At 44.6% G+C, this 26,263-nt stretch overlaps 1 protein-coding gene across 2 annotated transcripts; it reads right to left on the bottom strand.

Annotated features, from left to right (window-relative positions):
- Nucleotides 1–391: 391 nt before the first annotated feature.
- On the bottom strand, nucleotides 392–23,759 carry EZH1 (enhancer of zeste 1 polycomb repressive complex 2 subunit). Of its 2 annotated transcripts, none has more exons than XM_044247871.1 (21): nucleotides 23,514–23,759; nucleotides 22,675–22,718; nucleotides 21,509–21,636; nucleotides 21,265–21,393; nucleotides 19,782–19,901; nucleotides 18,258–18,378; nucleotides 16,317–16,493; nucleotides 15,357–15,459; nucleotides 13,832–13,995; nucleotides 13,334–13,425; nucleotides 9,853–10,033; nucleotides 9,425–9,621; nucleotides 7,930–8,021; nucleotides 6,973–7,013; nucleotides 6,373–6,498; nucleotides 5,168–5,346; nucleotides 4,542–4,637; nucleotides 4,048–4,129; nucleotides 3,522–3,602; nucleotides 3,030–3,114; nucleotides 392–2,747 (listed from the first exon to the last, which is right to left on the bottom strand). In XM_044247871.1, the coding sequence occupies exons 3-21, from the start codon at nucleotides 21,623–21,625 to the stop codon at nucleotides 2,687–2,689; spliced, it is 2,244 nt and encodes a 747-aa protein (XP_044103806.1). In that variant the 5' UTR covers nucleotides 21,626–21,636; nucleotides 22,675–22,718; nucleotides 23,514–23,759; the 3' UTR covers nucleotides 392–2,686. The 2 variants fall into 2 exon arrangements, with proteins under 2 accessions (XP_044103806.1, XP_044103807.1); XM_044247872.1 differs by having other exon boundaries at nucleotides 23,636–23,759.
- Nucleotides 23,760–26,263: the final 2,504 nt, after the last annotated feature.

Genomic DNA, 26,263 nt, shown 5'->3' with positions numbered 1-26,263 from the left:
CCCGACCCAGCCTCCACTCTCAAGCCATGCGCTCAGAGCCAGAGCCGTTCTAATAAAGCAGAGTGGCAGAGCCCCAGTCTGTGCGTGGTAGCTGGTGTCCCGGCAAGGGGATAAGCGGGATATTTTTAAAAGATCTCATCTAAAAATTAAAAAAATAAAAAATAAATAAAAGATCTCATCTGAGGACTCAGGAATTTCTACGAAGAGCCCTCGGAATCCTCACAACACTGACCAGGAGCCTGACTGGCTCTTGCCAACCCCTCGACACCCCAACCCCAGACCTCAGTGGAAAGTGGGGGTTAGAATGCTAACACTTCAGTCCGAGCTCCCCCTGTACTGGTGTCCCTGGATTCTTCTATCCCCAAAGTACACAATACACAACTTGCCAAAATGGATCCTACCACTTTATTCAGATAAGAGGTCACAAGCCACAGGACTTTAAAGTGCGTGAGATTCACTGGCAATAAAGCCGCACATATACCAGCCTCCCCCAGTCCCCACCACCTTGCTCCATCCGTCATTCCATAGTCTGGGGGGAGGGGTTGAGACCCGTCATTTAAGGTGTGGGCGTGGGGGGCAGCGAGGGGAAAAGGATGGGAATGCTCGTGGAACAGGAGTCCCAGTGGTCTGAAACTGGCAAGGAGGGGATTCCGCACACTGAGGGAAGAGTGGGGTCAGTCTTGCCTCTCAATGGCTGGATGTCACTTGCTGCCCATCTTTCCCCACAGCCAGCTCCATTTCAGACAGACCTAACTCCTCCTCCTTCATTTGTCTCTGGCTTTTCCCTGTCCTTTACGAGGACTCCAGAGCCCACAGTCCAGCTAGAGAGCGTCTCCAGTACAACGAACACAAACCACTGCATCTGGAGATCTCAGAATCGTGGCAGGGCTGGCCAGTTAGGTGGGAAGAGGCCTGTCAGGAGCCGGCTGGGTGTGTGCTGAGGGCTGAGTGTACATGTGCCCATAAGTGTGGTGTGTGAGGGTATGTGAGGGTGTGTGCATGTCCCACCAAAATCCCTATGTGACAGTCTGGCCCGAGGGAACCCCACTCCTTGCTTCATGGGAGAGCCAGTGGGGTTGGAGGAAGGGAGTGGTCAGTACAGACTAGAAAAGAAAAGCTTGGGTTCCCTAGAGGAGAGAAACCAGCTCCCTACTCCAGTATTCCCTGGGCCAGCCTGTCCCTGCGCACATCCTTTTACCCAGCACAATGCCCCTTATTCCCCAGCGGCTCAGCACAACCGCCATAGACACAGGGGTGGCTCCCCGAGCCGGCCCCATGCTCATTTACATCCTGTGTGGCAAGGAGGCTCCTCCTTACTCCTCCAGGAGCTGAGAGGGAACTGGAGGGGAATCTTCCAACCCCTGGCCTTCCCCTCCCCTTAGGAATGGGATCTGGGCAGGGGCCCCAGAGACCTCAGCTCCACTCCACCTCAATCTGCAGACCTCCTCAAAGAAATAAAGTGCTTGGCTCTTTATGACTCCCAGAGAGAATGGCAGCATGGACAGGCACGGGGGTTGGCCTGCTACTTCTCAAGACTTCAAATACCCCCCACCAGTGTACATGGTGAGCGCGATGGCGTCCTAAACACGTGTAACTTGGGAGCCCCTCACCCACTTCCAAACTCTGTCAACTCACCCTTTCCAACAGCAGGTGCATCAGACAGGAAAATAAATCACCTTCCCAACCTCCCCTTTCCAGCCCAAGCCTTCGCCCATCTCCCCAGAAGACAGAAGCAACAGAGGCCCTGTGGGCGTGGGCTCTAAGGGGAACGAGAGGCCTGAAAACAACTCCACAGCCTGGAACCAGAGTGTTCACAGCCAGCCCTGCACACCCCGCCGTGCCTCTTCAGGAGCAGCACGCCGCCCGCCTGCAGTCACCAAGCCGCAGCTCTGGAGCAGCCGGCTGCACCCTGGCACCTGCTTTCAGGAATCTGAAAATGTATCCACCCATCTCCAGAGTATGGAGAAGGCTTCTCAGAGCCTAGAGGGCCCCAAGATTAGCAGTTTAACTCGGGTCATCAGGATGGCTCTGGCTCTCTATGGAAGAACGGCACTTAGCTGTCCTTCTCCCAGTGCTGAAGACCTATCCTCAGAACTCACACTCTGAACTTGAACTCTGCCAGGAGGGAGCAGGTAGTTTAGGTGACCATCTCCCCCTCTGAAGTCAGTCTGTACCACCGCCAGGCTTGCCTTTAACCCAGGCCGCTCGTAAGTTCCAGGTACCAAACTTCATTTAGCCAGTCCTCTCCAGGTCCTGTGACCAGAGAGAGGTGCCGGCAACCAAATTACACAAGGACCCTTGACTGAGAAAGTTAGAATTACAGGACAATGCTTGTGAGGAACTGCCCAGGTTGACTGCCAAGGCTCACAGCCTACAAAGCAGACAAGAAACCGCGCTGAGCCACCCACCCCCAGCCTGCGCACTCTTCCTCTGAGGCCTAAGACTCGGTCTCGCACTTCTGCACCTCTCTCTTCTGGGGGCCCAAGCCCTAGCTGCCTCTGTCTCCCCTCTCACTGAGACAGCTTGTTGTTCCCACTGGACACAGCCGAGGCCTCGCTGCAGAGGGAATGGGTGGGGGATTCTCGGTGTGGGAGACACGTAGTGCAGGAAACTCGAGCAGCGGTGGTGTGTGCATGAAGCAAAGACAGTGCTGCTACCATAGGCGCTGGCGTGGGGCCCAGGAGGGCTAAAGGACATCAGTCTCCCTCTCAATTCCCACGTACTTGAGAGCATCAGCTTGGCTGTACCTGTCCCGGAGCAGGAGGAACCAGGTTACTATCAAGGCTTTTGTGAGTGAACCGGTAGACTGCCCTCCACTCTGCTCCCTCTCCCCCGCCCTCAGAGCGGTTTACAATTGCTCCCACTTCAGATGCAAGGCACCCAAGAGCAGAACAAAGAGAAAGACATGACCACCAAGACTTGACCACTGTCTGCTTCCTCCATATCACCCACCGTAAGCCCCCAAATCAATTCTAACAGCCACCCTTCTGTCCCTGGAACCACCTCCCAACCATTTCTGGCCCCCTCACCTGTAATCAAAGAAGAGCTCTTCACCAGCTTGAATTGCCCTTTTAGCAAAGATCCCAATGCGATGATCCCCATTCACCATGACCACTGTGGACAGGACAAAGCTAAGGCTAGGTTCCTGCTCAGCTCCACGCCAACGATGCGTGGTGCTGGGCTGATTTTCTCCCAATTCCCAGTGAAAACATAAATGAAGTGGAATTAAAAAGCAGTCGGTGATGACTGTTGCCTCTGTGCTTTTAGAGCTGTTGTTCTGACTGCTGATATAGGAAGAGTATTATCTCTAAGAGATTCTTGTTTGTGGGAAAATGGTTAAAATGTATTCAGTGAAGAAAGCCAATTACAAAACAAAGACTCAAAATGATACCAGATGTTAAATCATGACTGTCTTTGGACAAAAAATAACTCAGCAATGAAAAAAGTTACATAATGGATAGAAATCATAGTAAATAAAGCATCCATCATCCACCCTCCTTCCCACGCTACTGAGAGCTCACCTTTGGCATAACAGTTGGGGTTCACTGAATGGTTTGCAAATCGAATTTTGTTTCCTTTCCGGGTAGCATCTACTACAAAATCTATACAAAGAAAGACAATGAGCTCACCAGACAAATCCACAGCTTCTTGAACCTGATTTCAAAATCAATTAAATGGAACAGAAATAATCCAGCGGGAATTCTAAAGGCCAGCAGCACACAGCATAAGAATATGGCCTCATGTGAGTGTGCTCCCTTTGGATCCCCCCATTTTGCTAGAATTATGGATCTCCTCTTCCCATCTACTGGGTGGGGAGATTTCTGAGGTGGAAATGCCCAGTGCTCCGATTAAAACAACACCCAGAAATGGGGGTTTTCCCAAAGCAAGTGAACCGAGGCTCATGGCATCTTGAAGTTCAACCTCCCCACCTCCCTCTGTGCACCTGCTGGAGAAATCACAGCTGATCTGAACGTGGGCTATCGTAAGGGCAATCTGGTAGAAAGACCCGCCAGAGACCACCCTGGGGCAAGAGAACAGACTCCATACCATTGTTGAGGTTGAAGAGGAAGCTGGACATGTATTTGTCATAGACCTTCCCCCGTCGATCAGCCTCATCCTGAGAGATCAGCTGCAGAGACAGACAAGGAACAAACGGGGGGTCGGGCTGCCCACTCAGGGCATGGTCCCCTGCCACAGAAAGGGCTGGGAGGGGGCAGTGTCACATGGGGTGCTTGCTGAGTATCATGATGAGAATCACAGGAGACAGGGCTCAAGTTAGTTCATTCCAATCCCCACCCACCGTGACCAGTATGAAGCCTGAAGAGAGTTCCCTGCCTTCCCCCACCTTCTGTAGCAAAGAATTTCAGAAGAGTGGTTTATCTCAGGATTGCAAAAACTTCTGTGGGATCCCCCAAGGGGCCACACAAGAACTCAGCTGAGTTATTTAGAGAGTTAAGTCATAGAGTCTGGCCCACAGAAAATCAGAGTTTTTCATCAGCATCTCCCCAGATAGGAATGTGGTCCAAACCGATAGCACTCACCTCACCACAGTATTCAGAAATGAATTCGTTCTTTTGCACAGACTCCTTAATGAAGGTGCCCCATCCGGCCACATCTGAGGGGGCCAGCAGCAGGTGCTGGGGAAGAGGAGTCAAACCTCAGACTACAGGGCATGTGTGAGCAGGCGGGGTGTGTGCTAGACGTGCACGTGTGCCGGGGATGGGCAGGGTGGAAAGAACAAGCAACTGTTAAGAGGATCTGAAAACAGAAAAAGGTCTCAGCCACTCTGTTCTGGGGAGAGGAAAAACAAAGAAGGGAGGTGGCAAAAGGAAATGTAACACCTCCTCCTCTAGGCCTGGGGGCCTCCTGGAGCCAGTCTCTCGAGGAGCTCAACTCACTGCTGCGGGTCAAGCAGAAACAGACACCATCCTCGATGGGTCCTGTGTCCCTCCTCTCTGCTCCTCTCAGGCTGCCCAGTTCAGGGGTCACGCTTCTAACTCCTCCCCAGGACAGACAACTTCAAAATTCAAGTACACGTGTGTCCCTTAGGATTTGCCGAGCCTTTTATGTAGAAGCCCTCCAAGGGGCTGGTGGAAAGAGGTCGCTGGGGCCAACTCCATCTTTCCCCCTCCCTCATGCAGCCTGCAGGCCCATAAAAAGCCCTCACCTTCTTGAGGCCTCGCTGGATGCTGCAGTTTTTGCAGGAAACCACCTTGCAGTCCCAGTGCTCGGAGGCCCCACAGGTGAGGCACAGGTCGGGGTCGCACTCTCGCACTGCCAGGTAGCAGGGACACTGCTTGGTGTTGCACTGGGTCTTACAGCGACAGCCAGGGAAGCGATTCTGACCTGGGGGGGGGGGGACACAGGGAGGGTTAGGAACCGCGGCAGGCTAATGCTGGGGCTCAGGTCTGCCTCGAGGGTCAGCAAGGAAGTAAATGTGATATGTTCCGGGAAAGTTAGCAAGATAGAGGAGAAACTCTCTGGCCAATAAGCATCTAGTTAAGTTTCTTTCCGGAGAACATGGAGTGCCTTCCAACATTCGTGCCTGGGAATCAAAAAAGCAGGTTTGCCTATGGAGAGGTGTTTCCTAGAGATTCCTCAGCAATGCTCTCCCTCCCCCTTGTTGGTGGAATTTGGGAGGGAGGTGGTGAGTGGCCCACAGAAAATGAAATCAGTGCTTTTCACTGCTAAATCATCACCATCAAAACAAGAATCATTTTGAGAACAGAATGCATCCGTTCTAAGCTACCCTCCTCCACCCACTGCCCTCCCCAGCACAAGTGCCCCTCTGCTGTGGCTAAGATTGATATCTGCTATGGGTTAGAAGGGGTTTCCAGCACAACTGCCCAGGCACCAAGTTCTGCAGGCTCTGGAGGCCGTTATCAAACTGCTCAGCCTTGAGCAGGGAAGGGCGCGGAGCGATAAGAAGTGAGGGAGAAGCACGTCTAGCCTCTGTCCTACTTCTGCTGACATCCAGACGGGACAGATATGAAAACTCCCAAGTAGTAAACTAAACTAAGCCACATACAGACTCGTAACCCCTGTATGTCGTGACACAACATCCTAGAAAGGGAGGCAGTGACTGCACCAGAAGGAAAATGATTCCCAGGTTTATTTCTTCTCTGTAAGGTAAAGATGGGAACATTTCTGTTTCTGTGTAATTGCTGCTTTTAGAATCAAACAACTACAGATTTTTAAAAAAATGACTTTTCCAGATCTTAAGTACTTGTTTCCGCTGTAAAACGCTTAAAACACAGCAGAGAGAACATCAGAAGGCCCGAGGCAGCAAGGGCCACAGGCTGGGAGGGGAAGGTGGGCTTCACCAGGGCCGGCTGTCTGGGAGGACTACCGGGGAAAGCAGAGAACTCTTACAGTCTGGGTTGCACTGGCAGAACTTCTCACAGAAATTCTGTGTCATGATGCAGGGGCAGGTGCTGTCACAGGGGCGGTCTGGATGGTCGCAGGGCTGGTAGTTGTACACTTGTGTGGAGGAGTTATCTAGGGGAGAAAAGAACAGACCACAACACTGCTGTGCCCACGCCCCCAGCTGTCCAATGGCCCCGCACTAGGGCAGGCTGCCCTGGCCACTGTCTTGGATGCGCATTTAGCACCTGAAGGGAGAAGCAGTCAGAGGCCATGTTTGTTTGGCAGCCGCCATGGGGGGATTTCTTTGTGGGGAGAGGGTGGAAATGGCCTGGGACTGCAGGAGAGCCATTCCAAACAGTAAATGAAGACCGGAACCTGGCAAAGAGCTCGCTATGCAAGTCAGAGGCCACAGGGCTCACAACTCTGCCTTCGGAGAGTTGTTCTCAGCTGCAGGAGAAGCTGAGCTGTTCTCAGCTGCTACACACAATTCTGCAGCCTGCGGAAGCGGTGCAGGGTCAAGGAGTGCAGCTGCAGGTGGGGCGGGCGGGGGACCACAGCCCTTCGACCCCGGGCTGAACTGCCCGAGAGCACTCTGCTGCAACTTACCTTTCTTCAGCTGAATTTTCCTGCAGTGTGCAGCCCACAACCTGAAAGAGAGACGAATGGACCTGGGTCACAGCTCCGGGGAACTCTGCAGATTTGAGTAAATATCGACGTGACCTGCTCTGAGGGACTCTGGTGTGATGACTGGGGAGCACCTCCCCCAGTCCCTTCATAGGAGGCCTCTACCCTGGTGGGGGCTGCTGGAGTCCATCTGGAGTCCAGCTGCTCTATGCTTTGAGATTTAAATATAAACAACAAAGATGCCTAAAAAACAAACACAAAACCTTACCCTCTGTGTCTATTGTAATGCTATTGTTTCTCCCTCACCCTCTCCTCCTCTACTCCCTCCTTCTCTTTGGGGAAGGGGGGGATGTGGGGGAACTGCAGGATGGGGAGGTGGGAAGACATTTTAGGAATCTGCTGAGTGAAGGAACTGAGAGGGAGCAGAAGCTACGGGGACTTCCTTCTCTATCCAGAACTGGTGTCCGTTCCTTCCTTCCATAGGTGATAGCCATTAGGGAACCGAGGCAAGCAGAATGTTGAATTTAAAAAAAAAAAAAAAAAAACCTTCCAACCCTAAGCAAAAGCTATCTAAAAGACAGTGTTATTATGCAACTTAGAAAAACAATACAAGTGCCAAAAGAAGAAACTCTGGTCAGAGTTGAGAAGTGTGAACAAGTGGTCACTAACCACCCAACGAGGAGAAATGGCCTCAGGGTGGAACCATGAGGCTAGTTCTGGTCCCACTGGCCAGGAACTTAAAGGGAAAGCAGACACTTATCTCCTGGTCCACAGCATCTAGGGACAGGGGAGAAGGGCTGGTCTGAGGCACAAACCCACGAGGAGCACGGAGAAGGCTGGCCCTTTAGTTGTGCAATGCTACACTCAAGAGGGAGGCGCTGGGGAGTCCAACGGGAGGTCAGAGCACAGGGAACAGAAAGTCCTTTGTCCAACCCTTGCCTGTGCTTTCTTTTCTTCTTCTGCGACGGGTTCATGAGCTCATCTGTTGGCAGCTTCAGGATAAGTGATTCTTTGACTGCAAACTGAAAGACCTGGAAGAGAAATCCAAAGGGACCTGTCACTCCTTCTTGAGCCAGGTGGTCAGATAAGTGAGCCAACCAGGGGCTGGGCGTGGGAGCATTCTGGAGAGCTCCAAGGTGGCTGACTGAGCATCTCTTCACTCAGGGACAGACAGAGTGGCACTGGGATATGGCATCAATAGCCCCAGAGTTAATTAACTACCTAGGCTGACTCTAGAAAAGAGAAATACTGAGCACAGTTACAACTTTCCTGGTTAGTAGCTTTCATCGACAGCTTTGCCCACCAAGCCTTGAATGGGAGGATTCTGACAAACACTATCTATCTCTTCTTAAGAAGGGCGACTTTGGGTACTTCAGTGTAACTGAGTGAAAGAAGACACAAGCAGCACCACTTGGCTAACCACTAGCTCCCCCTGCTGGTACGAACAGGGCAGAGCTTTGTCTATTTCTGGAGCTTTTTGTTTTTTCGTTTCCTTTTTGGCTATGGACCCTCTTGAGATTCTATGAAGAATACAAATATTCTTCTTGGGAAAATACAAAATTGCGTTACACATGATTCTGCAGATGTTTAGTTTAAGAATCTGGGCCTCAAGGAAATAGGTGTGAGCTCCAAAATGAAAGCAAAGGGCACTTCTCCTTATGGTTCTATTGCTTGTTCCAAGGGCAGGCATCACGAGGAGGCCAGAGAGACTCCTCCAGAAGTCAGGGAGCTGAGCAGCATGGCACAGTTCTGGTGTTTCTTTCCTGTTGCCCAGACCGGCCCTAACACCCGGTGACTCTCTGTCCCTGCTCTTCAGTCTGTCCTCTCACTGCAGTGGGGAATAGACGGAGGGACACTGGGACATCAAGTCCCACTGCCTCCAGAGCATCAGCAGCTGCTACCAGACTGTGCTTCCGGCGACAGCATGAGTGAGAAGGGTGCAGTCCAGGCCCAGCTATGGGGGGTGGCAATCAGAAGAGCTAGCGAGAGACCATCTGGAGGAAAAAGCAACTGAGGAGACTGACGGAGGGGATGGGAGTGGCAGCTGCAGGAGAAAGAGCACGTGAGATAAGAAGGTCCCCTGAAAGACTTGGGAGCCCCTTCTGGGAAAGGGGTGCACATTTAGAAAGAAAAGTAGGAACCAAAAACAAAGACCAAAGACCAAAAAAAGCTAAAAGAGTGTGGAAACATCCAGGAGAGTCAGATAGTGGCTAGAGGAAGAAATAATAATTCAGCGAGGAGGAGAGAAGGTCCCCACGCGCTGTGAGGCCTCGCATCTGCAGAAGGTCCCGTGTTTGGGGAACCCACCTTGTGGCCCAGAAGCACCCCCTCAAGCACCCCCTTGAGACGGGCAGCCACACAAGATGGCAAAAGGACTGACAGAGCAGGGGATGAAAGGAGGGCCCTGCGTGTCCCTGCTCTTCTCTGACAGTACCTGCTTGCACGTCTTCGTGCCCAGAAGTCTGGCTATTGAGCAGAAGTTGTTGAAGTAGGTGCCATGGAAGACTCGAAAAAGGGATTCCTCAGCCCCAGTCCATTCCACAGGCTCCGAGGGTGCCTCTACTACACAGAGCTGAGGTGGGGCCGGACTAGCCTTCTGCTTCGTGGGGGTCTGACAGCGAGAGTTGGCCTCTAAGAGAGGTGGAGATAAGAGAATAAGGAGAAGAGAGAATGCAGTTATCAGGAGTTTGCCATAGACTCTAAAGGGCTTCATGTTACTTTTAGGAACCAAAATATCCTGTCTCTACTGCCCATAGCAGAAGCTGTAGAAAGAATGAACCATTTTTTTAAGTGTTAGGCACTGATCCCGCATTTACCAGAGGCCTTGAGTGGAAAGAAAAGATCGCTTTCTGTTCCGTATACCTGAAGAACTGGAGGCCCAATCATTGCCTGTATCCCTGTCACTGTCCCCTTCTTTAGTCTCAGCCACAGCAGAGGCTGAAGTGTTGGAGCAGGAAGCACTGACCATGTGGTGCCTTCGCCGGCGGCGACCGGAACACTTGGAGCGAGGGTTGTGAAGCATGGCGTACTCCTTTGCTCCTTCCTGCAGCGGACACAGTACAGATGGGAAATGGGAACAGGCCCAGAGTCACCATCCTGAGCCCAACCTCACAAACCACCTTCTTCAACACCTGTGCTTACAGGCTTCCCCCCAAATCAGTATATTATCTTGCTCTGTACCATGTCAGTGTGATCATATAAAAGCTGTTTAACAAACATTCCAGGGGGGCCTGCGTGGCTCAATTGGGTGAGCATCTGACTCTTGATCTCAGCTCAGGTCTTGATCTCATGGTTGTGAGTACATGCCCCACATTGGGCTCCACGTGGGGTGTGAAGTCTACTTAAAAAAAAAAAAAATCTAAAACTTATAAATTTATACCTCTCCACAGAGGAGCTGTCCTATCATCTTAAAAAAAGATAGAATATATGCATCTTCAACTTTTCAGTGAGCTTTATCTAAAACTCATTTGCATGTCAGCTATATAAAATTTGAGAACACATTCTCCTGTATATGAAGGAATGAGGCTCAGAGAGGGGAAGGGACCGGCTTATACTATATATACCATGTATTAGTATATACACTAATAGAATATACTATATAGTATACAATATACAGTATAGTACTAATATAATAAATGTTATATATGTAGTACAGATACTAATATATTATACCATATATACATATCCTATATTAGTATATAGCTCATTGTTCCAGAATAGGAACAAGAATCAGGAATCCCTGTCCCCAGGCCATGTTGCTCTTTTTATTCTACTGCATTGCTTATGTTTCAATAACAAAATATGTAGTCCTTCAATTTGTACAATATCACTACTTACTTCTAGAACTTCCTTCCAAATCAGTATATTAAACTTGGAAGGACTACTTCATTACTTCATAGCTATGCTTTATTAAAAAAAAAAAAAAAAAAAGACCAAATAACTATCATTCAGCCTGATCATCTATCTTCTCCTCAGACTTAGTTCCCAAACACTTCTAGCTGTTTCTGAAAACCAAATCTACATGTAAAGGATAAATGTTTGCTATTACTAAGGATATCCAGATTAATATCCTGTAGGCCTTAAAGGAAATTCTAAAAGAGAATTTTTCAAGTTAATTGAATCCGACATCATGTGCCCGTGCTACCGTGTGCACACACAGCGACACTTAACAGCTATTCGAACATCATTAAGCCTGCAGAGCTAATTTTAGCTCATGGGAAATAGGTGGTAGAGAAACAAGTTACATAACACTAGGAGAAAACCACAAACAAATCCAGAATATGGGACAGTATCCTACAAGACAATGAGCCTGAATTTTTCAAAAAGAAAAAAAAATGGTGTGATGATTTGAGATTAAAGGAGACTGGAAAAACCTAATAACCCAACAGCACATATGGCTGGATGACCTTGGTTTAGAGAAAACCCCAAACCCAGCTGCTCTTGATACAGGTGAAAAAATTTAAATATGGAATGAATATGGAATGGACAGATGATATGATGAAATTCTAGTGAATTTTCTCAGGTGTGATAACGTGGTTATATAAGAGAATGTCTTTATTTTTAGGAAGCGTGTGCTGAAATACTTTGCAAACAAGTATTCAATGTCCGCAACTCATTTTCAAATGACTCAGCAAAACACGTGCATAAACAAATAGAGGGACAAAGCAAATATGGGAAAAATGTCTTTAAATCCAAGACGAAGGTATCTTTCACCTTCTTTGCATGATTGAGAATGTTCTTAATGTGTGTGGGGAAACAGTCAAGCATTATAGCTGAATATGGACTGACTTCTAAAAAGCAATAAAAGAAAGACTGCCCAGACATTTCTGTATGTGAAACACACACAGAGACATACATTTTGGGCACTGATGGCATCTTTGTGAAGCATGTACATACGGGGGTCCCAGGGTAACTGCTGTGAGAGGGACACCATCTAAATGCTGCTATGTTGATAGAACATGGTGTCATTTATTAATTTTTTTGAGAGAGTGAGCGAGAGAGAGCACACATGTAGGGGGAGGGGCAAAGAGAGAGGGAGAAGAGGGCTTCCTGCTGAGCAGGGAGCCTGATGTGGGGCTCGATCCTGGGACACTGGGATCATGACCTGAGGCGAAGGCAGACTCTTAACTGGCTGAGCCACCCAGGCACCCCAAGTGTGGAATAATTTAACAAGCATGGCCTGTGGAGTTAGACCAGAGCTTGAATTTCATTATTGCCCCACCACTGACACATTAACAAATTTTGGACAAAATACCCACAGTTTCTCTACCTCAGGATGTTGTTGTAAACATGAAAGTAAGAAAATACATGGTAAGGGCCAGCATGGTACTTGGCACATAAGAAGGAGTCAATACATATCAGGGAGAAAATAAATCAAGTCTATTTTTTCTTTTGCAATTATCACATGACTCATTTTCCAGATATATATCCAGTGGCCCGTTCTACCATGTTTTCTTCTATTACCCCACTAAAGATGGTCCCAAAGGCACTTGGCTGTATGACTTTATTTGGTAGGAGAAATTTTATCAAGGTATTTTATTCTTCACCTACCCTCACTGTATGGTGCAGAAAGCAAAACCGTGTCTTTGGCTAGCCTAAGTGAAATTATTCCTTTCTAGTTCTAAGCTACTGCCTTCCCACATGAACGCAGGAGAATTTACGCAGCTGCATGAAGTCTGTCCATCAGGAAAGGGTCCACCTGGCATCTGGTTGTTTACCTTACGAGACATCAGTGCTTTCATGTGTTACTTTTCTTACATTTGCATGTAAAGGAAGACAGCAAAGAAAATGCTGCCATACACACGCACTCCTCACTCCATAAGACTAACTTCACAGTCTTTAGTATCTGGGAGTTCCTGAAGAGCAGAAGTCATGCGGCCCCTGGGGGGCTCAGTCAGTTAAGGGCCCAACTCTTGATTTTGGCTCAGGGTCATGAAATTGAGCCCCACGTCGGGCTCTATGCTTAGTGTGGACTCTAGTTGAGATTCTCTCTCTGCCCCTCACCTTGCTCACGCTCTAAATGGATAAATAAAGTTTAAAAAAAAAAAAAAGAGCAGAAGTTGTGTTTATCTGTGCTTTATGACCCACAGACTGCTACGTATTGGCTCATTCGGTTTATATTCCCAGCAGCAGAAAACGGAAGGACCATTTCCTGCTAAATTTTCAACAGCGTTAACAATGGCAGAACAGTTCAAGAATGTATCAGCAAGGCACACCAGGCTGGCTCAGTCAGAGGAACATGTGACTCTTGATCTTGGGGTCATGAGTTTGAACCTCATGTTGGGTGTCAAAGATTATTTAAATAAATAAAATTTAAAAAAAAAAAAAAAAAAGGAAAACATACCAGCAAAAGGAAGCAATCTGTGCCACATGGTTCTGGTTCAATCTTGATCTCTTTGTTCTTGCGTTTATATACATTAGGGGTGGCGTGAAAAGCTGGAAAACACAAAACTGTCCTGTTCCCAATGGTCCATCCACTTGATAGGATGGGGAAGAACAAAACCAAATTAGGGAGCCACTGTGGGAAAATTTAGATATAAACCATCAGGTGCACAGAAGTGCACCATCAGGATGCACAAAATTTAATCATTTCTGACATCAACAATCCTTTCAAAGCTAATAGGTACTCAGGGACACTTAGGTTGCTGGTTATTCTGTCCTGACTCCTGACCATGCAAAGCACATTACACTACAACTGAACAAGTGAATATCGAACTGGCCCTTTGTAAAACCATCATCAGATCAGAAGCCAGGAACTCTGTGTGATTAACTGAAATAAACAGAAGGAAATGGGAGTTTGGGGATGGAGAACAGGAGAGCATTTCAGAGTTGCCCCACTCACGGTGAAGGAAGCAGTCATATTTGAAGCAGCGTCGACAAAACAGTGTGTGGAAGGAGTGCAGAGACTGCTCCCGTTGCACGGACTTGGCGTTGGGGCCATCAATGTTGGGTGTGCACTGAGGGGGAAGTGCATTGGGGTCTGACATCTCCGTTAGCTCTCGATACCTATTTTTAAAAAGAGAGATAAGAGGGGCACCTGGGTGGCTCGGTTGGTTAAGTGTCTGCCTTTGGCTCAGGTCATGATCTCAGGGTCCTGGGATCAAGCCCTGAGTTGGGCTCCCTGGTCACCAGGAAGTCTGTTTCTCCCTCTGCCTCCTGCTCCCCCTGCCTGTGCCCTTTGTCTCTGTTAAATAAATAAAATAAAATAAAATAGAATAAGGGCGCCTGGGTGGCTCAGTGTGTTAAAGCCTCTGCCTTCGGCTTAGGTCATGATCCCAGAGTCCTGGGATCGAGCTTCGTATCTGGCTCTCTGCTCGGCAGGGAGCCTGCTTCCCTTCCTCTCTCTCTCCCTTCCTCTCTGCCTACTTGTGATCTGTCAAATAAATAAACAAATAAATAATTTAAAAATAAATAAATAATAGAATAAAATAAAATAAAAAAGACAGAAAGAGGGGCGCCTGGGTAGCTCCCCGCGTTAAGCCTCTGCTTTGGCTCAGGCCATGATCTCAGGATCCTGGGATCAAGGCCCCCATCAGGCTCTCTGCTCAGTGGGGAGCCTGCTTCCCCTTCACTCTCTGCCTGCTGCCCTACTTGTGATCGATCTCTCTCTCTCTCTCTAATAAATAAATAATTTTTTTTTTTTTTTTTTTTTTTTTTTAAAGAGTGAAGAATTCTTTCCCAGGAAATGTCTTCACTGAGAAAGTACAGATTGAACACTGACAGTCATCCACGTACAGCCTGCCAAGGGAAGATGGGTTTTTTATGGGTCTCGTTGATGACAGAAGGGTGTATAACTAAGTGGGTATATCATTGCAATTGTGCTGGGCTAGGCATATGTCTGAAAGTAAAGAGAGAGAAAGATTTGGTAAGTATGGTGCTGAAGTAACTCTCTAGAAAAATGGTAGAATTTAAAAGTTCTCTGCCCAAACTTACTCAAAATCCAGCAAATGTGACCCTTGATATGGGAATGGGCATTTAGAGATAAAGAGGCAAGCAGGAAATAATCAGAAGTGCAAGCAAATCACAGTGTACTTACCAGAAACAAGGCTTTTTACTTTTTTATTTTTGTTTTTTAAGAGATTTTATTTATTTATTTGACAGAGAGAGAGAGATCACAAGTAGGCAGAGAGGCAGGTAAAGAGAGAGAGAGAGAGAGAGAGAGGAGGAAGCAGGCTCCCCGCTGAGCAGAGAGCCCGATGCGGGGCTCGATCCCAGGACCCTGAGATCATGACCTGAGCCGAAGGCAGAGGCTTAACCCACTGAGCCACCTGGGCACCCCTATAAGGCTTTTTATTAACCAAAGACAGGCTTGAATAAAAGCTTTGCCTGAGCACTCTACATGGCCCGAGTGGGACAGCTTTCCCTACCTCTCCTTCATGTCATCTGGAACACCATTCTCAGGGAACATCGAGGCAATTGCACTGAAGATCATGTCATTTGGGAACTGTTTCTTGGAACTCTTTTTGTTGCCTGAATTGGAAATGACAAAAGACTCTTGAGTGCTATAATCAGAGTATGCAAACAAAGCTGTTTGGTCATTTTTCCCTTTTATCACAGCATTTTGATTAGAGCAGCTGTGTTAACCTAACCACTGACTGTTTAGGAACACATAAAGGAGGTCAGTGCTACCTGGACTTATCGAATAGGCTCCTCGTAATAAGGAAATCAGAGTCATGTACACATTAATGACGAATCTCACAGTCCAAGAAAGAAACTAGAGGGGAACACAGGGTTTTTCGTGGGGAGATGTGAATATTGCAGAATGCCACCATAATGATGCTGAAGAACAGGAGCGTGACGCTCTGTCCCCAGACATCTAATTAAGTAACACAGAGCATAATTAAACATTACGTTAATTAAATATTAACAATATCGAAAAATGCTTATGACAGAAGATCAAATAACAAGGGATATAAAATTGTGTGTGTATGTGTGTGTGTGTGTGCTCGTGTGGCATGATCCCATTTCAGAGGATGCATATAAACATGTTCATTTATACACGTACTTTAGAAACCCTGAGTTATAGTTGGCGTACAGCATTATATTTACTTCAGTATGTGTATATATATATTCTTGTGCATGTGTGTCTCCACACAGACACATATCTTAGATCTAGAAGGAAATATTAATGCTGGTTATTCCCTGGTAGTAAGATTATAGGATAATTACATTTTCTTCTTCATAACTTTTCATGTTTCTCAAACACACTAGTTTGTCTTCCTTTCAAGGGAACCAGTTAAGAAGCACCAATAGCCTTTAATCATCAACAGTCTTCTCTATTTCTCCCTTCTTCCCTGTCTCTGCCACTTTCAAAAAGGAATATTTACCTTCAAGAGTGTGTCTTTTTCTCTTTCTTGTTACTGGCAGGTCTTCTTTGTTGTCATCTTGCTTTCCATCTGAGGTGTCATTGTGCCCTTCCTCCTCCTCATCGGAATACTGATTCAGAGCATCTACCAACTCCAGGAAAACTGCATCACTAATCAGGACAGAGCCAGGGATCATCTCTGGAACATGAAGATTACATGCATGAGCTCCAATAGTCCTTCTAGGAAGGTTTTCTTGTATTCACTCCTGAGGCCCGATAGATAACATATGTACATTTTTATATGAACAACCAGGAAATATACAATAATTTGATTGGCTCTTACAAAGGCAACAGTTCAGCTGGCTACAATGGGAAATCCAGTTATATAGGCTTTATTCTTACAGGGCAGTTCATTCCTCAGTCACAGAGCAACCTGTATTTATGGTCCAAAGTCTCAAAAAGGTGCACAGACAATACAAATGGAACAGAGAATGAATGATAACATGAAAACTTATTGGTTTTTCTGCTGAGGGCTCGGTAGTGACTTCTTTGAATCAAAACACAGCATTATCTTCCTAAAATACTCTATGGGGTTACACTACGACCTAGGATAAAGTCTTTGAACACTAGGCGGCAGTGTGGGTAGAAAATGCACTTTCAACAGTACCCATAAGTGTCAAAACAGCCACGGAGGCCATTGGTTTGCAAAGTCATGGGGAGTCTCTCCCCATCTTCCCGCTTCTTACAAGCTGGCAGCCTTTTCTAGAACTACAACTAAATCCAAATGACTCGCTTTCAGGATGGTCAGAATATTATAAATAATTTCTGGAGATCCAGGGTATATCTGGATCAAAGTAGGACAGAGGTTATGCTTACTGCCATTCTCAGAGAAAGGGAAATGAAGAACAAAATGGCTCCAGATGGATTTATGGAAAACTCCTAGGACCATACTTCTCCGTGCACTAAACTTCCTCTCCTACCACTGATTCCTATATACATAAATGATTACTATATATATAAGTAAATATAAATATGTTCCAACTCCTTTTTTTAAAATTTACATTTCTCTTTTTTTCCCCAATTTTTAATTTAAATTCGATTTAGTTAACAAAGTATATTATTAGTTTCAGGGGTAAAATTTAGTGATTCATCAGTGACAACATAACATCCAGTGCTCCCAGCTCCTTTTAAAGTTTTTTCTTTCTTTTTTTTAAAGGTTTTATTTATTTATTTGACAGACAGAGATCACAAGTAGGCAGAGAAGCAGGCAGAGAGAGAGAGAGAGGAAGGGAAGCAGACTCCCCGCTGAGCAGAGAGCCCGATGCGGGGCAATCCCAGGACCCTGGGATCATGACCTGAGCTGAAGGCAGAGGCTTTAACCCACTGAGCCACCCAGGCACCCCGCCTTTTAAAGTTTAACCGAGGGGGCACCTGGGTGACACAGTCGGTTAAACATCTGACTCTTGGTTTTTGGCTCAGGTCATGATTTTGGGCTGTGGGATGAAGCCCTGCATTGGGCTCTGTGCTCAGCTTAGGACTGTCTCTCCTTCTCCTTCTGCCCCTCCCTCTGCTCCCTCTCTCTCTGTAAAATAAATAAATCTTTAAATAAATAAATAAAATTTGAGGGACATTTTTAATATAAAATTTTTACTCCTAGTCATGTGATGACATTGAAATATTCTTCAGCGGGTATACAGCAGATAAAAGCAAGATGATGATGTACCAAAGAGGGGACACCATTCTAATAAAGTTTTCTCGGGGCACTGGGGTGGCTCACTCAGTTAAGTGTCTGCCTTTGGATCGGGTCATGACATCAAGCCCTACATTCGGCTCCCTGCTCAGTGGGGAGTCTGCTTCTCCCTCTGCGCTCGCTCTCTCTCTCTCGTGCACTCTCTCTAATAAATAAATAAAATCTTAAAAAAATAATAATAAAGTTTTGTCCCAAAGAGCCCAGCACCACTACCTTCTTCACCATGGACTTTCCCATCGTAGTTATTGATCAGCTCCTCAATGAAAGTCTCATCTTCTTCTTTCACCTCATCTCCCATGTAGGGAATATTGCACAAAACGGTCTCATCTTCTACCTGAAATCAAACCAGATGGGATTCATTCCACGAATCCACTATGCATTTCCTCTTTCTTGTTTAATGGACTCTTTGCTGGGCCTTTTTCGCTGCTTGAATTTCCTGAAAACGCCTTTGGTTACAGAGTTTCCTGCATTTTTAAAGACTGGCCATTTTGTTTTGCCGGCAAAACCTCTAATGGGAGGGAGGGGGTGATGCTACTCTTAGGGAAGAAAGTCAATTTAACTACTTGAGGATATCAACTACCAAATGGTTAGCCTGGTACTAACAGTGATATTTCCACCAACATCTAGAAGCTGACAGCACACTTATTCACAGTGATTCCATTATCTAATTTTATCTACTAAACATCATTGTAAAATAGGTAAAAATATCACTTAAACAACAATCTAAAAAGTCTTCAATTTTAATTCTTCTCATAAGTGGAGACACACAGATGAAAAGGAAGGCTTCCAAGAGTATAACCTGTAATATAACCACAACAATTAAAACAGAAACTGAGCAACCATAAAGTTTCTGGATATTCTATTATACAGACTAAGTACTGACCTCCCACAATCATAGCAAAAAGCTATGATGACGACTCATGTCAGTTACACTCAGTGGGAACCTGAAGTCAATTACAGCATGAGCTATGAACATTTCCTGGCTAAAGAAACAATACTAATGGATTTTTGCTATTGTTGTTGTCCAGCAGAAAACACAGTCATCCTTAATTCCCCAAGTATCAAGTAAAATTACTGTAAAGTTTTATTCTAAGAGACAATTCCCTTTTGTAAACCTGTATCCTATTCCAGCCAGTAGAACTGTCACCACATAGGTGATAAGCAATGGCAGTATTTGGAGAGGACTGATTATCAGGACCACAACTAATCCTAGAAGGAATCAGCACAAAGGCCCAGATGAAAGGCTCACAGATCCCTGTGTACCTCTGTTATCTCAGGTGCTTTCAGAGCATCTTGCCTTTAGGGGATTCAGAAAGGATTGCTCCATCAGCAGGAAGATGTCCACCTGCTTAAGCCTCAAGTGTCTGATTTAGACTGCATTTGATTGTACATGTCACAAAACTGGGCCAAAGTAGTATGGGAGAAATGGAGTCTTGCCCAGTCTCATTCATTCAAAAACGAAACAGCATCAACCTAGAAGTACACTTCAGAGAGCACAAGTTAGAAAAACTTGCGATATAAATATATATATATATATATATATATATATATACACATATATATATATATGTACACACACACATATTTAGAGTCAATATATTACAAGAACAGTCTGCCCTGCATAACCAAGCCTTGTTAAGTATAATCTAACAACCTTTACCTTAAGAGAAGTGCCAGCAGACCAACATAAGAAAATCATACAGTTTATACAACTACCCCAGAGCTTTCAATACATACCATAAAGTTCTGCTGGAGAGGGGACCAGGAATACATGATGGGAACCAATGCAACTGTGTTCAGAGACCTCATTAGCATATGTTGGCTTGCAAATCCTGGGAAAATGCTCTCTATGGTACACTGAAATATAAGCAAAGACATGGAGAGGGAAAGACAAGTCACGACCCAAGAGAGAACTGCAGTTTCCTTCTGAACTGATCACAGGAGTACTCTAATTCTTACAAGTTAAGAGGCTGAGAGCTTTGTAACAATCAGCTCCTGAACCTTAAATCCACTGGACTATAAACCTCTGCAAAGCAGGAATTCTTATCTTTGTGGTGTCTACAAACTCCAGCACTGTGCCTCTCACACTCAGCTGGTGTTGATTTCAGTTTAAAAGAGCTGGTCTCCTTGGCTGTCCACAACAGCAAAAGGCCTCAGAACGTCCTAGGAGATGAAGTTTTCCTGAGAACCTAAACTTTAACACAGGTGACATCGACTTAGCTTCAGAACTGATGGAGAGAGTACAGGGGAAGCAAAGCAGCATAAAAATTATAGTCATATTCTGCTTTGGAAAAGAAAATTGCTCTCAATACACTATACGCTTTTTATATTTTTATTTTATTTATTTTTAAAGATTTTATTTATTTACTTGAGAGAGAAGAAGTGAGACAGAGAGCACGGGCTGGGGTGGAGGGGCAGGGGGCAGAAGGAGAAGCAGACTCTGCCAAGCAGGGAGCCCTATACGGGGCTTGATCCCAGGACCCCAGGCCCATGACCCAAGCTGAAGGCAGACTCTCAACCAACTGAGCCACCCAGGTGCCCCTCCTTTTTATATTTTAAAAATATTATCTCTTTGAGAAAGTAGAATGAATTTTAAATTTATAACAAGGAATATCCCTTTGATCAGTATATTCCTGTCCATTATGCTGGGCACTCCTTTTCCCATATCAAAGTACCAGATGTGCCAAACAAGGCAAAAAAAGGTTGTTTTGAAGCTTGTACACAGAGTCCAGGAAAGTAGACACTAAATGGTATGTTTTTCTGTTTAAAAAAATCCACTCATGGGCGCCTGGGTGGCTCAGTGGGTTGGGCCGCTGCCTTCGGCTTGGGTCATGATCTCAGGGTCCTGGGATCGAGTCCCACATCAGGCTTTCTGCTCAGCAGGGAGCCTGCTTCCTCCTCTCTCTCTCTGCCTGCCTCTCTGCCTACTTGTGATCTCTCTCTGTCAAATAAATAAATAAAATCTTTAAAAAAATAAAAATAAAAAAATAAAAAATAAATAAAAAATCCACTCATGGTTATACTCTATTTGAGGAGAATAATAGGTGAATAGGCTTTTCTTTAAGCTACAGATTTACCAAGCTAGTTATTGAAAGCTGACTATAATAGCAGTATCCATCATCCTTATTTCTTTTCTATTAAGTCGCAAATACAGAAAACAAACAAATAAACAACTTGTTCAAGGAAGCGAGGAAGGCTGAGGTTAGACGCCTGGAAGTACCTTTTTGAGAAAAGGATGCCCACTCACGGGCTTCATCAACTGCACAGGTTGGACACGGAGCTTCTTCCATTCTTCATTGAGGATCTGGGTTTTCTCTTGAACCTTTGCAAAATTTGCCACATAAAGAGCCTAGAAAAGCCAAGGAGAAAATGGTTAGGATTTCAAAAGAAGAGTTCTAAAAAGCCAAGCTGGTCACAGTGGATTGATATATTAAAATAGAAAGCCCCGGGCGGGTATTTTTTACCTTGGCGCCCATATTTGCCTGCAGCCGTTTCAGTTGCCGGAGTCGCATGTATTCAGATTTGACTTTTCTTTTCCAGTAAGTGATGCACTTGGAAGTTGGGGGATTTGGCATATCCATTTTGCTGTAATCTAAGAGAGGCAGGCATGAGAAAAGGCACTTTACTGCCTGGGGATGAAGAATTCCTCAAACTCAAATAAACGTGGTCAGTCATGCTTCCATTCCCACTGCATTTATTCATAAAAACAGTGTTTAAAGAACCCAAATCTGTGAGCTCAACAAAAGGTTTCAATTAAAAAAAAAAAAAAAAGATTTCACAAAAGCAATTCCTGGTCTGATCACCAAAAAGCTCAGCCTCTGTCCTCCTGTGGTCCCTTGTTTTTAACTCAGCATTCAGGAAGTTCTCTCATGGATATTTAGGAATTTGGATTACTTGGAAATTTGGAAGCCTACTCAATACCTTGACTAAGAGAAATGTCCGGCAGGGATCAAGTTAATATCAAAGTGCTTCAGGGGCGCCTGCGTAGCTTAGTCGGTTGAGCAAATGACTCCTGATTTTGGCTCAGGTCATGATCTCAGGGTCGTAAGATCAAACCCCGCATCGGGCTCCACGCTCAACCCAGAGTCTGCTTGAGATTTTCTCCCGCCCACTCTCTCTCCCCTTCCTCCTAACTCTCTCTCTCAAATAAGCAAATATTTTTAAAAATTAATTAATTAAAAAAAGAGCTTCATGCATAACTTGCATATGAAACAGAAGACTCCTGCCATGGAAGAAAGAACAAAATACAGTCTTCCTCCTTGTCCACGGAGATAGGTTCCAACACCCCCAGTGGATGCTTGAAACCGTAGAGTTTAATTTATGAATTAGGCACCCAAAGAGATTAACAACAGAAACCAACAATAAAACAGAGCAATTATAACAGGAAAAAAAAAAAAAAGAGCTTCATGGAAAGATCCACTCACACTACAAAACTGTACCTGCTAAATTATCTGAACCCCACCACAAGCCTAGCAGTAAAGGTAGGCTATGACAACAGCATCATTTCATCTCCATGTCAACAGTAAGACACAAAGAAATACAACAGGCAAATCACTTTTTTTGGGGGGGGGGTTGTTGAGTTAAGGTTCAAAGTTCTAAAAAAGTACTTACTGTAACACATTCTACCTACCTCATAGAATGCAGGGGGAAGTGTCTGGTTTTATAATGTGCCTTCTGTTCTTCAGAGGAATGTCAAGACACAAAGGCAAAACAAATGTTCAAAAGAGAATAGACAGTGGTTTTAAGTCAATGGAGCATATTTTTAGACCTTAGTACTCTCAGTAGGGTGCTCACCCAGAACTACAAAGACTTTGAAGTTTCTGCTACCACTATTTCTAAGTAAGTCCGGCCCCAATCACACTTGATGCCATTTGTCCTTTCTTTTATTAGATTCTATCCTTCCAGTCATGTGTGCAAATGTATTCTCACAATTACCAAGTTCACATTTCTGCTTTTCTGAACCAATTTCTAGGCTCAGCCAGCAGACTCATCAATTATTTTAGATAAAGAACAAATATTAATTACATGTAAAAATTCAATAAAATCTATGAGGTTATGTTTTTATTCTATATTAACTACTGAGATTTCCTAGAGAACTAGTTCTATTCATTTCAACTAGCATTTTAAGTTAATGAAAACATTACAAGAAGCTATAAAAAGCCAAAATTTGAAACAGAAACTATAGTTTCAGGCCTTGTTTTTTAAGTTTTACGAGAAAAAATTTTTTCCTTTGGAGTTTAAGAACATATTTCTTCTAAAGAAGCATTTTTTTTTTAGGATTTTATATATTTATTTGACAAAGAGAGAGATCACAAGTAGGCAGAGAGGCAGGCAGAGAGAAAGGAAGCAGGCTCCCTGCTGAGCAGAGAGCCCTGACAGGGAGGGGAAATCCCAGGATCCCCATCATTTGGCAGAGGTTTTAACCCACTGCGGCACCCAGGCGCCCCTAAAGAAGCATTTTTTAATTACCTGTTTTTCTCCATAAGAAATGACAGCACTGACAAAAAAACAGCAAAATTTAACCCACTGTCTCATATCTGTCACAGATATGATTATAACATCTCATGCACATGGACTTTAAGAGACTATACCTGATTGTTTCATTTGAAGAACCAAATGGATTGGGGTAATTCAATGCTAAATTTAGAGGATAAAAGAAGGAAAGACTAGCAAAGAAGCAGACAGACTCACTGTGTTTACTATTAACTCAATCAAGTGATTCAAGCTCTTAAAAACAGAATTCCCTGTGAGTTAAATATTATCTCTCTGGGGGAAGGGAATGAAACAAAAACAGCATAATCTAAGAATCTGAATCCCAGACTGCTCAAGTGCTGGGTTACCGGGGGGAAAAAAAAAATTAAACATCTGAATTTCCTTTCACAAGTTGCACCATCTCTCTTCCTCCTACATCTTTTAAATACTCCTCATTCCTCATGGAATGGGGCCAAAAGAGGGGGTTTTTTGGAATGATAAAACTATTTAAGTACATACAACACACTCACGTGTAATATTAAATACACTGCTCATATAATTCCTGTTCTGAACAAGCATAATAGTCTGCTCCCCAACAAATAAAAAAAAAAGTCTACTCCAGAAAAGGAAAAAATGGTTCAAATCTAGGACAAAACCGCCTCCCTCAGAAACCTTAGGTTACCCCTATTGAGACCCAATGTTATAGATCATAATTCAGTGAGACTTTTATAACCTCCTAAAAAAAAGGTTTTTTAAAGATTTATTTATTTATTTGACAGAGAGAGAGAGTGAGAGAGGGAACACAAGCAGGGGGAGTGGGAGAGAAAGAAGCAGGCTTCCCCCTGAGCAGGGAGCCCAATGCAGGCCTTAATCCCAGGACTCTGGGTTCATGAGCCAAAGGCTGACACTTAAGTTACTGAGCCACCCAGGCATCCCTAAAAAATGGTTTTGAACTGCAATCCTTCTCCCGTTTTCTGGGGGAGCACATTTCCGTTTTTGCAATAGTAAGCTTATGTCGGGTTGCTCTGTCCATTTAAAATTGGGAATCAAATAATGGAAAAGAATAAAATCCACAGCACCTAGGGTATGTGTAGGTAGATTTCTTAGAGATGGCCATGGAAAAATATCAGTATTTTTGTTAAAGAAAGGAGTTATAATTGAAATGTGATCTACAGTCTGTCAAAAGAGATGAAAGGACACACAGTCCAATAATTAATGGTGCCATTTCTAATTTTACTCAAGTGCTTTATTTGGCCAGAGGAATATACATACACACATGAAAACGCCACTGAATTTTAACCAATCACAGTGTAAAATAAATCACACTTCCTCCTTTTACAATTAATGTGATATTTGATTCTCATGCGACCATGAGCCAATATTTATTTTGCCTGGCTTTTTAATGGGTCTTCAAAGTCTTTAAAGGTTTATTTGGCAATTGGTCAGTGCCCACAGAGTGTATGAGGAAGACAAGACATACTGTTTGGAACAGATATTATTAAATAAACACCTGAAACACAGCCATAATGATGGGTTCTCATAGCATCTGCATGCTCACCAACAACTATCACTTCAAAGATTTTTTTTTTTTTTTCAATTTAAAAAACAAACAAAAACTCAGCAGTCAGTAGAACATATGTGGAGAAATGGGTTCACTCATCTTGGGAAAAGGGAGCGGCACACAAAAAATACTTTATATTTCTACTAGATGGATTCTTTAGTTACTGACATATGCAAAGCAGTCATTTACATCCCAGTTAAGTACTAGGCCAGCACTTTTTGTTTGTTTGATTTTTTTTTTTTTAACTAGGCCAGTGCTTAAGAGCTTTTCGTTATATTCACTTATACACTGAAAATAAACTCCAGAACATATGCTGTTTTGGTCAAGAAATTTAAGAATAAACTTGTGTGTATGTATGTGTGTGTGTATGTATGTGTGTGTGTATGTGTGTGTGTGTGTATATATATATATATACACTTAAACTTAATAAGAAGATAACCTAATACTTAATAAGAAGATAACCCAATAAAAAGTTGGCAAAAGGGGTGCCTAGGTGGCTCAGTGGGTTAAGTTTCTGCCTTTGGCTCAGGTCATGATCTCAGGGTCCTGGGATGGAGCCCAGGCGCTCTGCTCAGCTGGGAGCCTGCTTCCTCCTTGCTCTGCCTGCCTCTCTGCCTACTTGTGATCTCTCTCTCTCTCTCTCTCTCTCTGTCAAATAAATAAATAAATAAATAAATAAAAGGATTTAAAAAAAAAAAAGGTTGGCAAAAAATATGAACAGATACTTCACTAGAAAAAGAAATAGAAAGGCAAACCCCTGCACAAAAAGATACTTAACATCAGTATTAATCATTAGGGAAGTGCAAATTAAAACCAAAATAATAGGGGAACCTAGGTGGCCTAGTCAGTTAAGTAACCAGACTCTGGATTTCAGTTTAGGTCACAGTCTCAGGGTTATGAGATCAAGCCCGAGTCAGGCTCTGTGCTGGGTGTGGAGTCTGCTTAAGACTGCCCCTTCACCAGTGTGCCCTCTCTCCCTAAAAAAAAAAGGGGGGGGGGCCTGGGTGACTTAGTTGTTAAGCGTCTGCCTCTGGTTCAGGTCATGATCCCAGGTGGAGCCCCCCCATCCAGCTCCCTGCTCTGTGGGAAGCCTGGTTCTCCCTCCCCCATTCCCCCTGCTTGTGTTCCCTCTCGCTGTGTTTCTATCAAATAAATAAATTAAATCTCAAAAAAAAAAAGCAAAAAC

Source organism: Neovison vison, chromosome 5 (genome assembly GCF_020171115.1).
Source record: "Neovison vison isolate M4711 chromosome 5, ASM_NN_V1, whole genome shotgun sequence".
Lineage (NCBI taxonomy): Eukaryota > Metazoa > Chordata > Mammalia > Carnivora > Mustelidae > Neogale > Neogale vison.
This window is presented reverse-complemented; position numbering and strand designations above follow the sequence as displayed.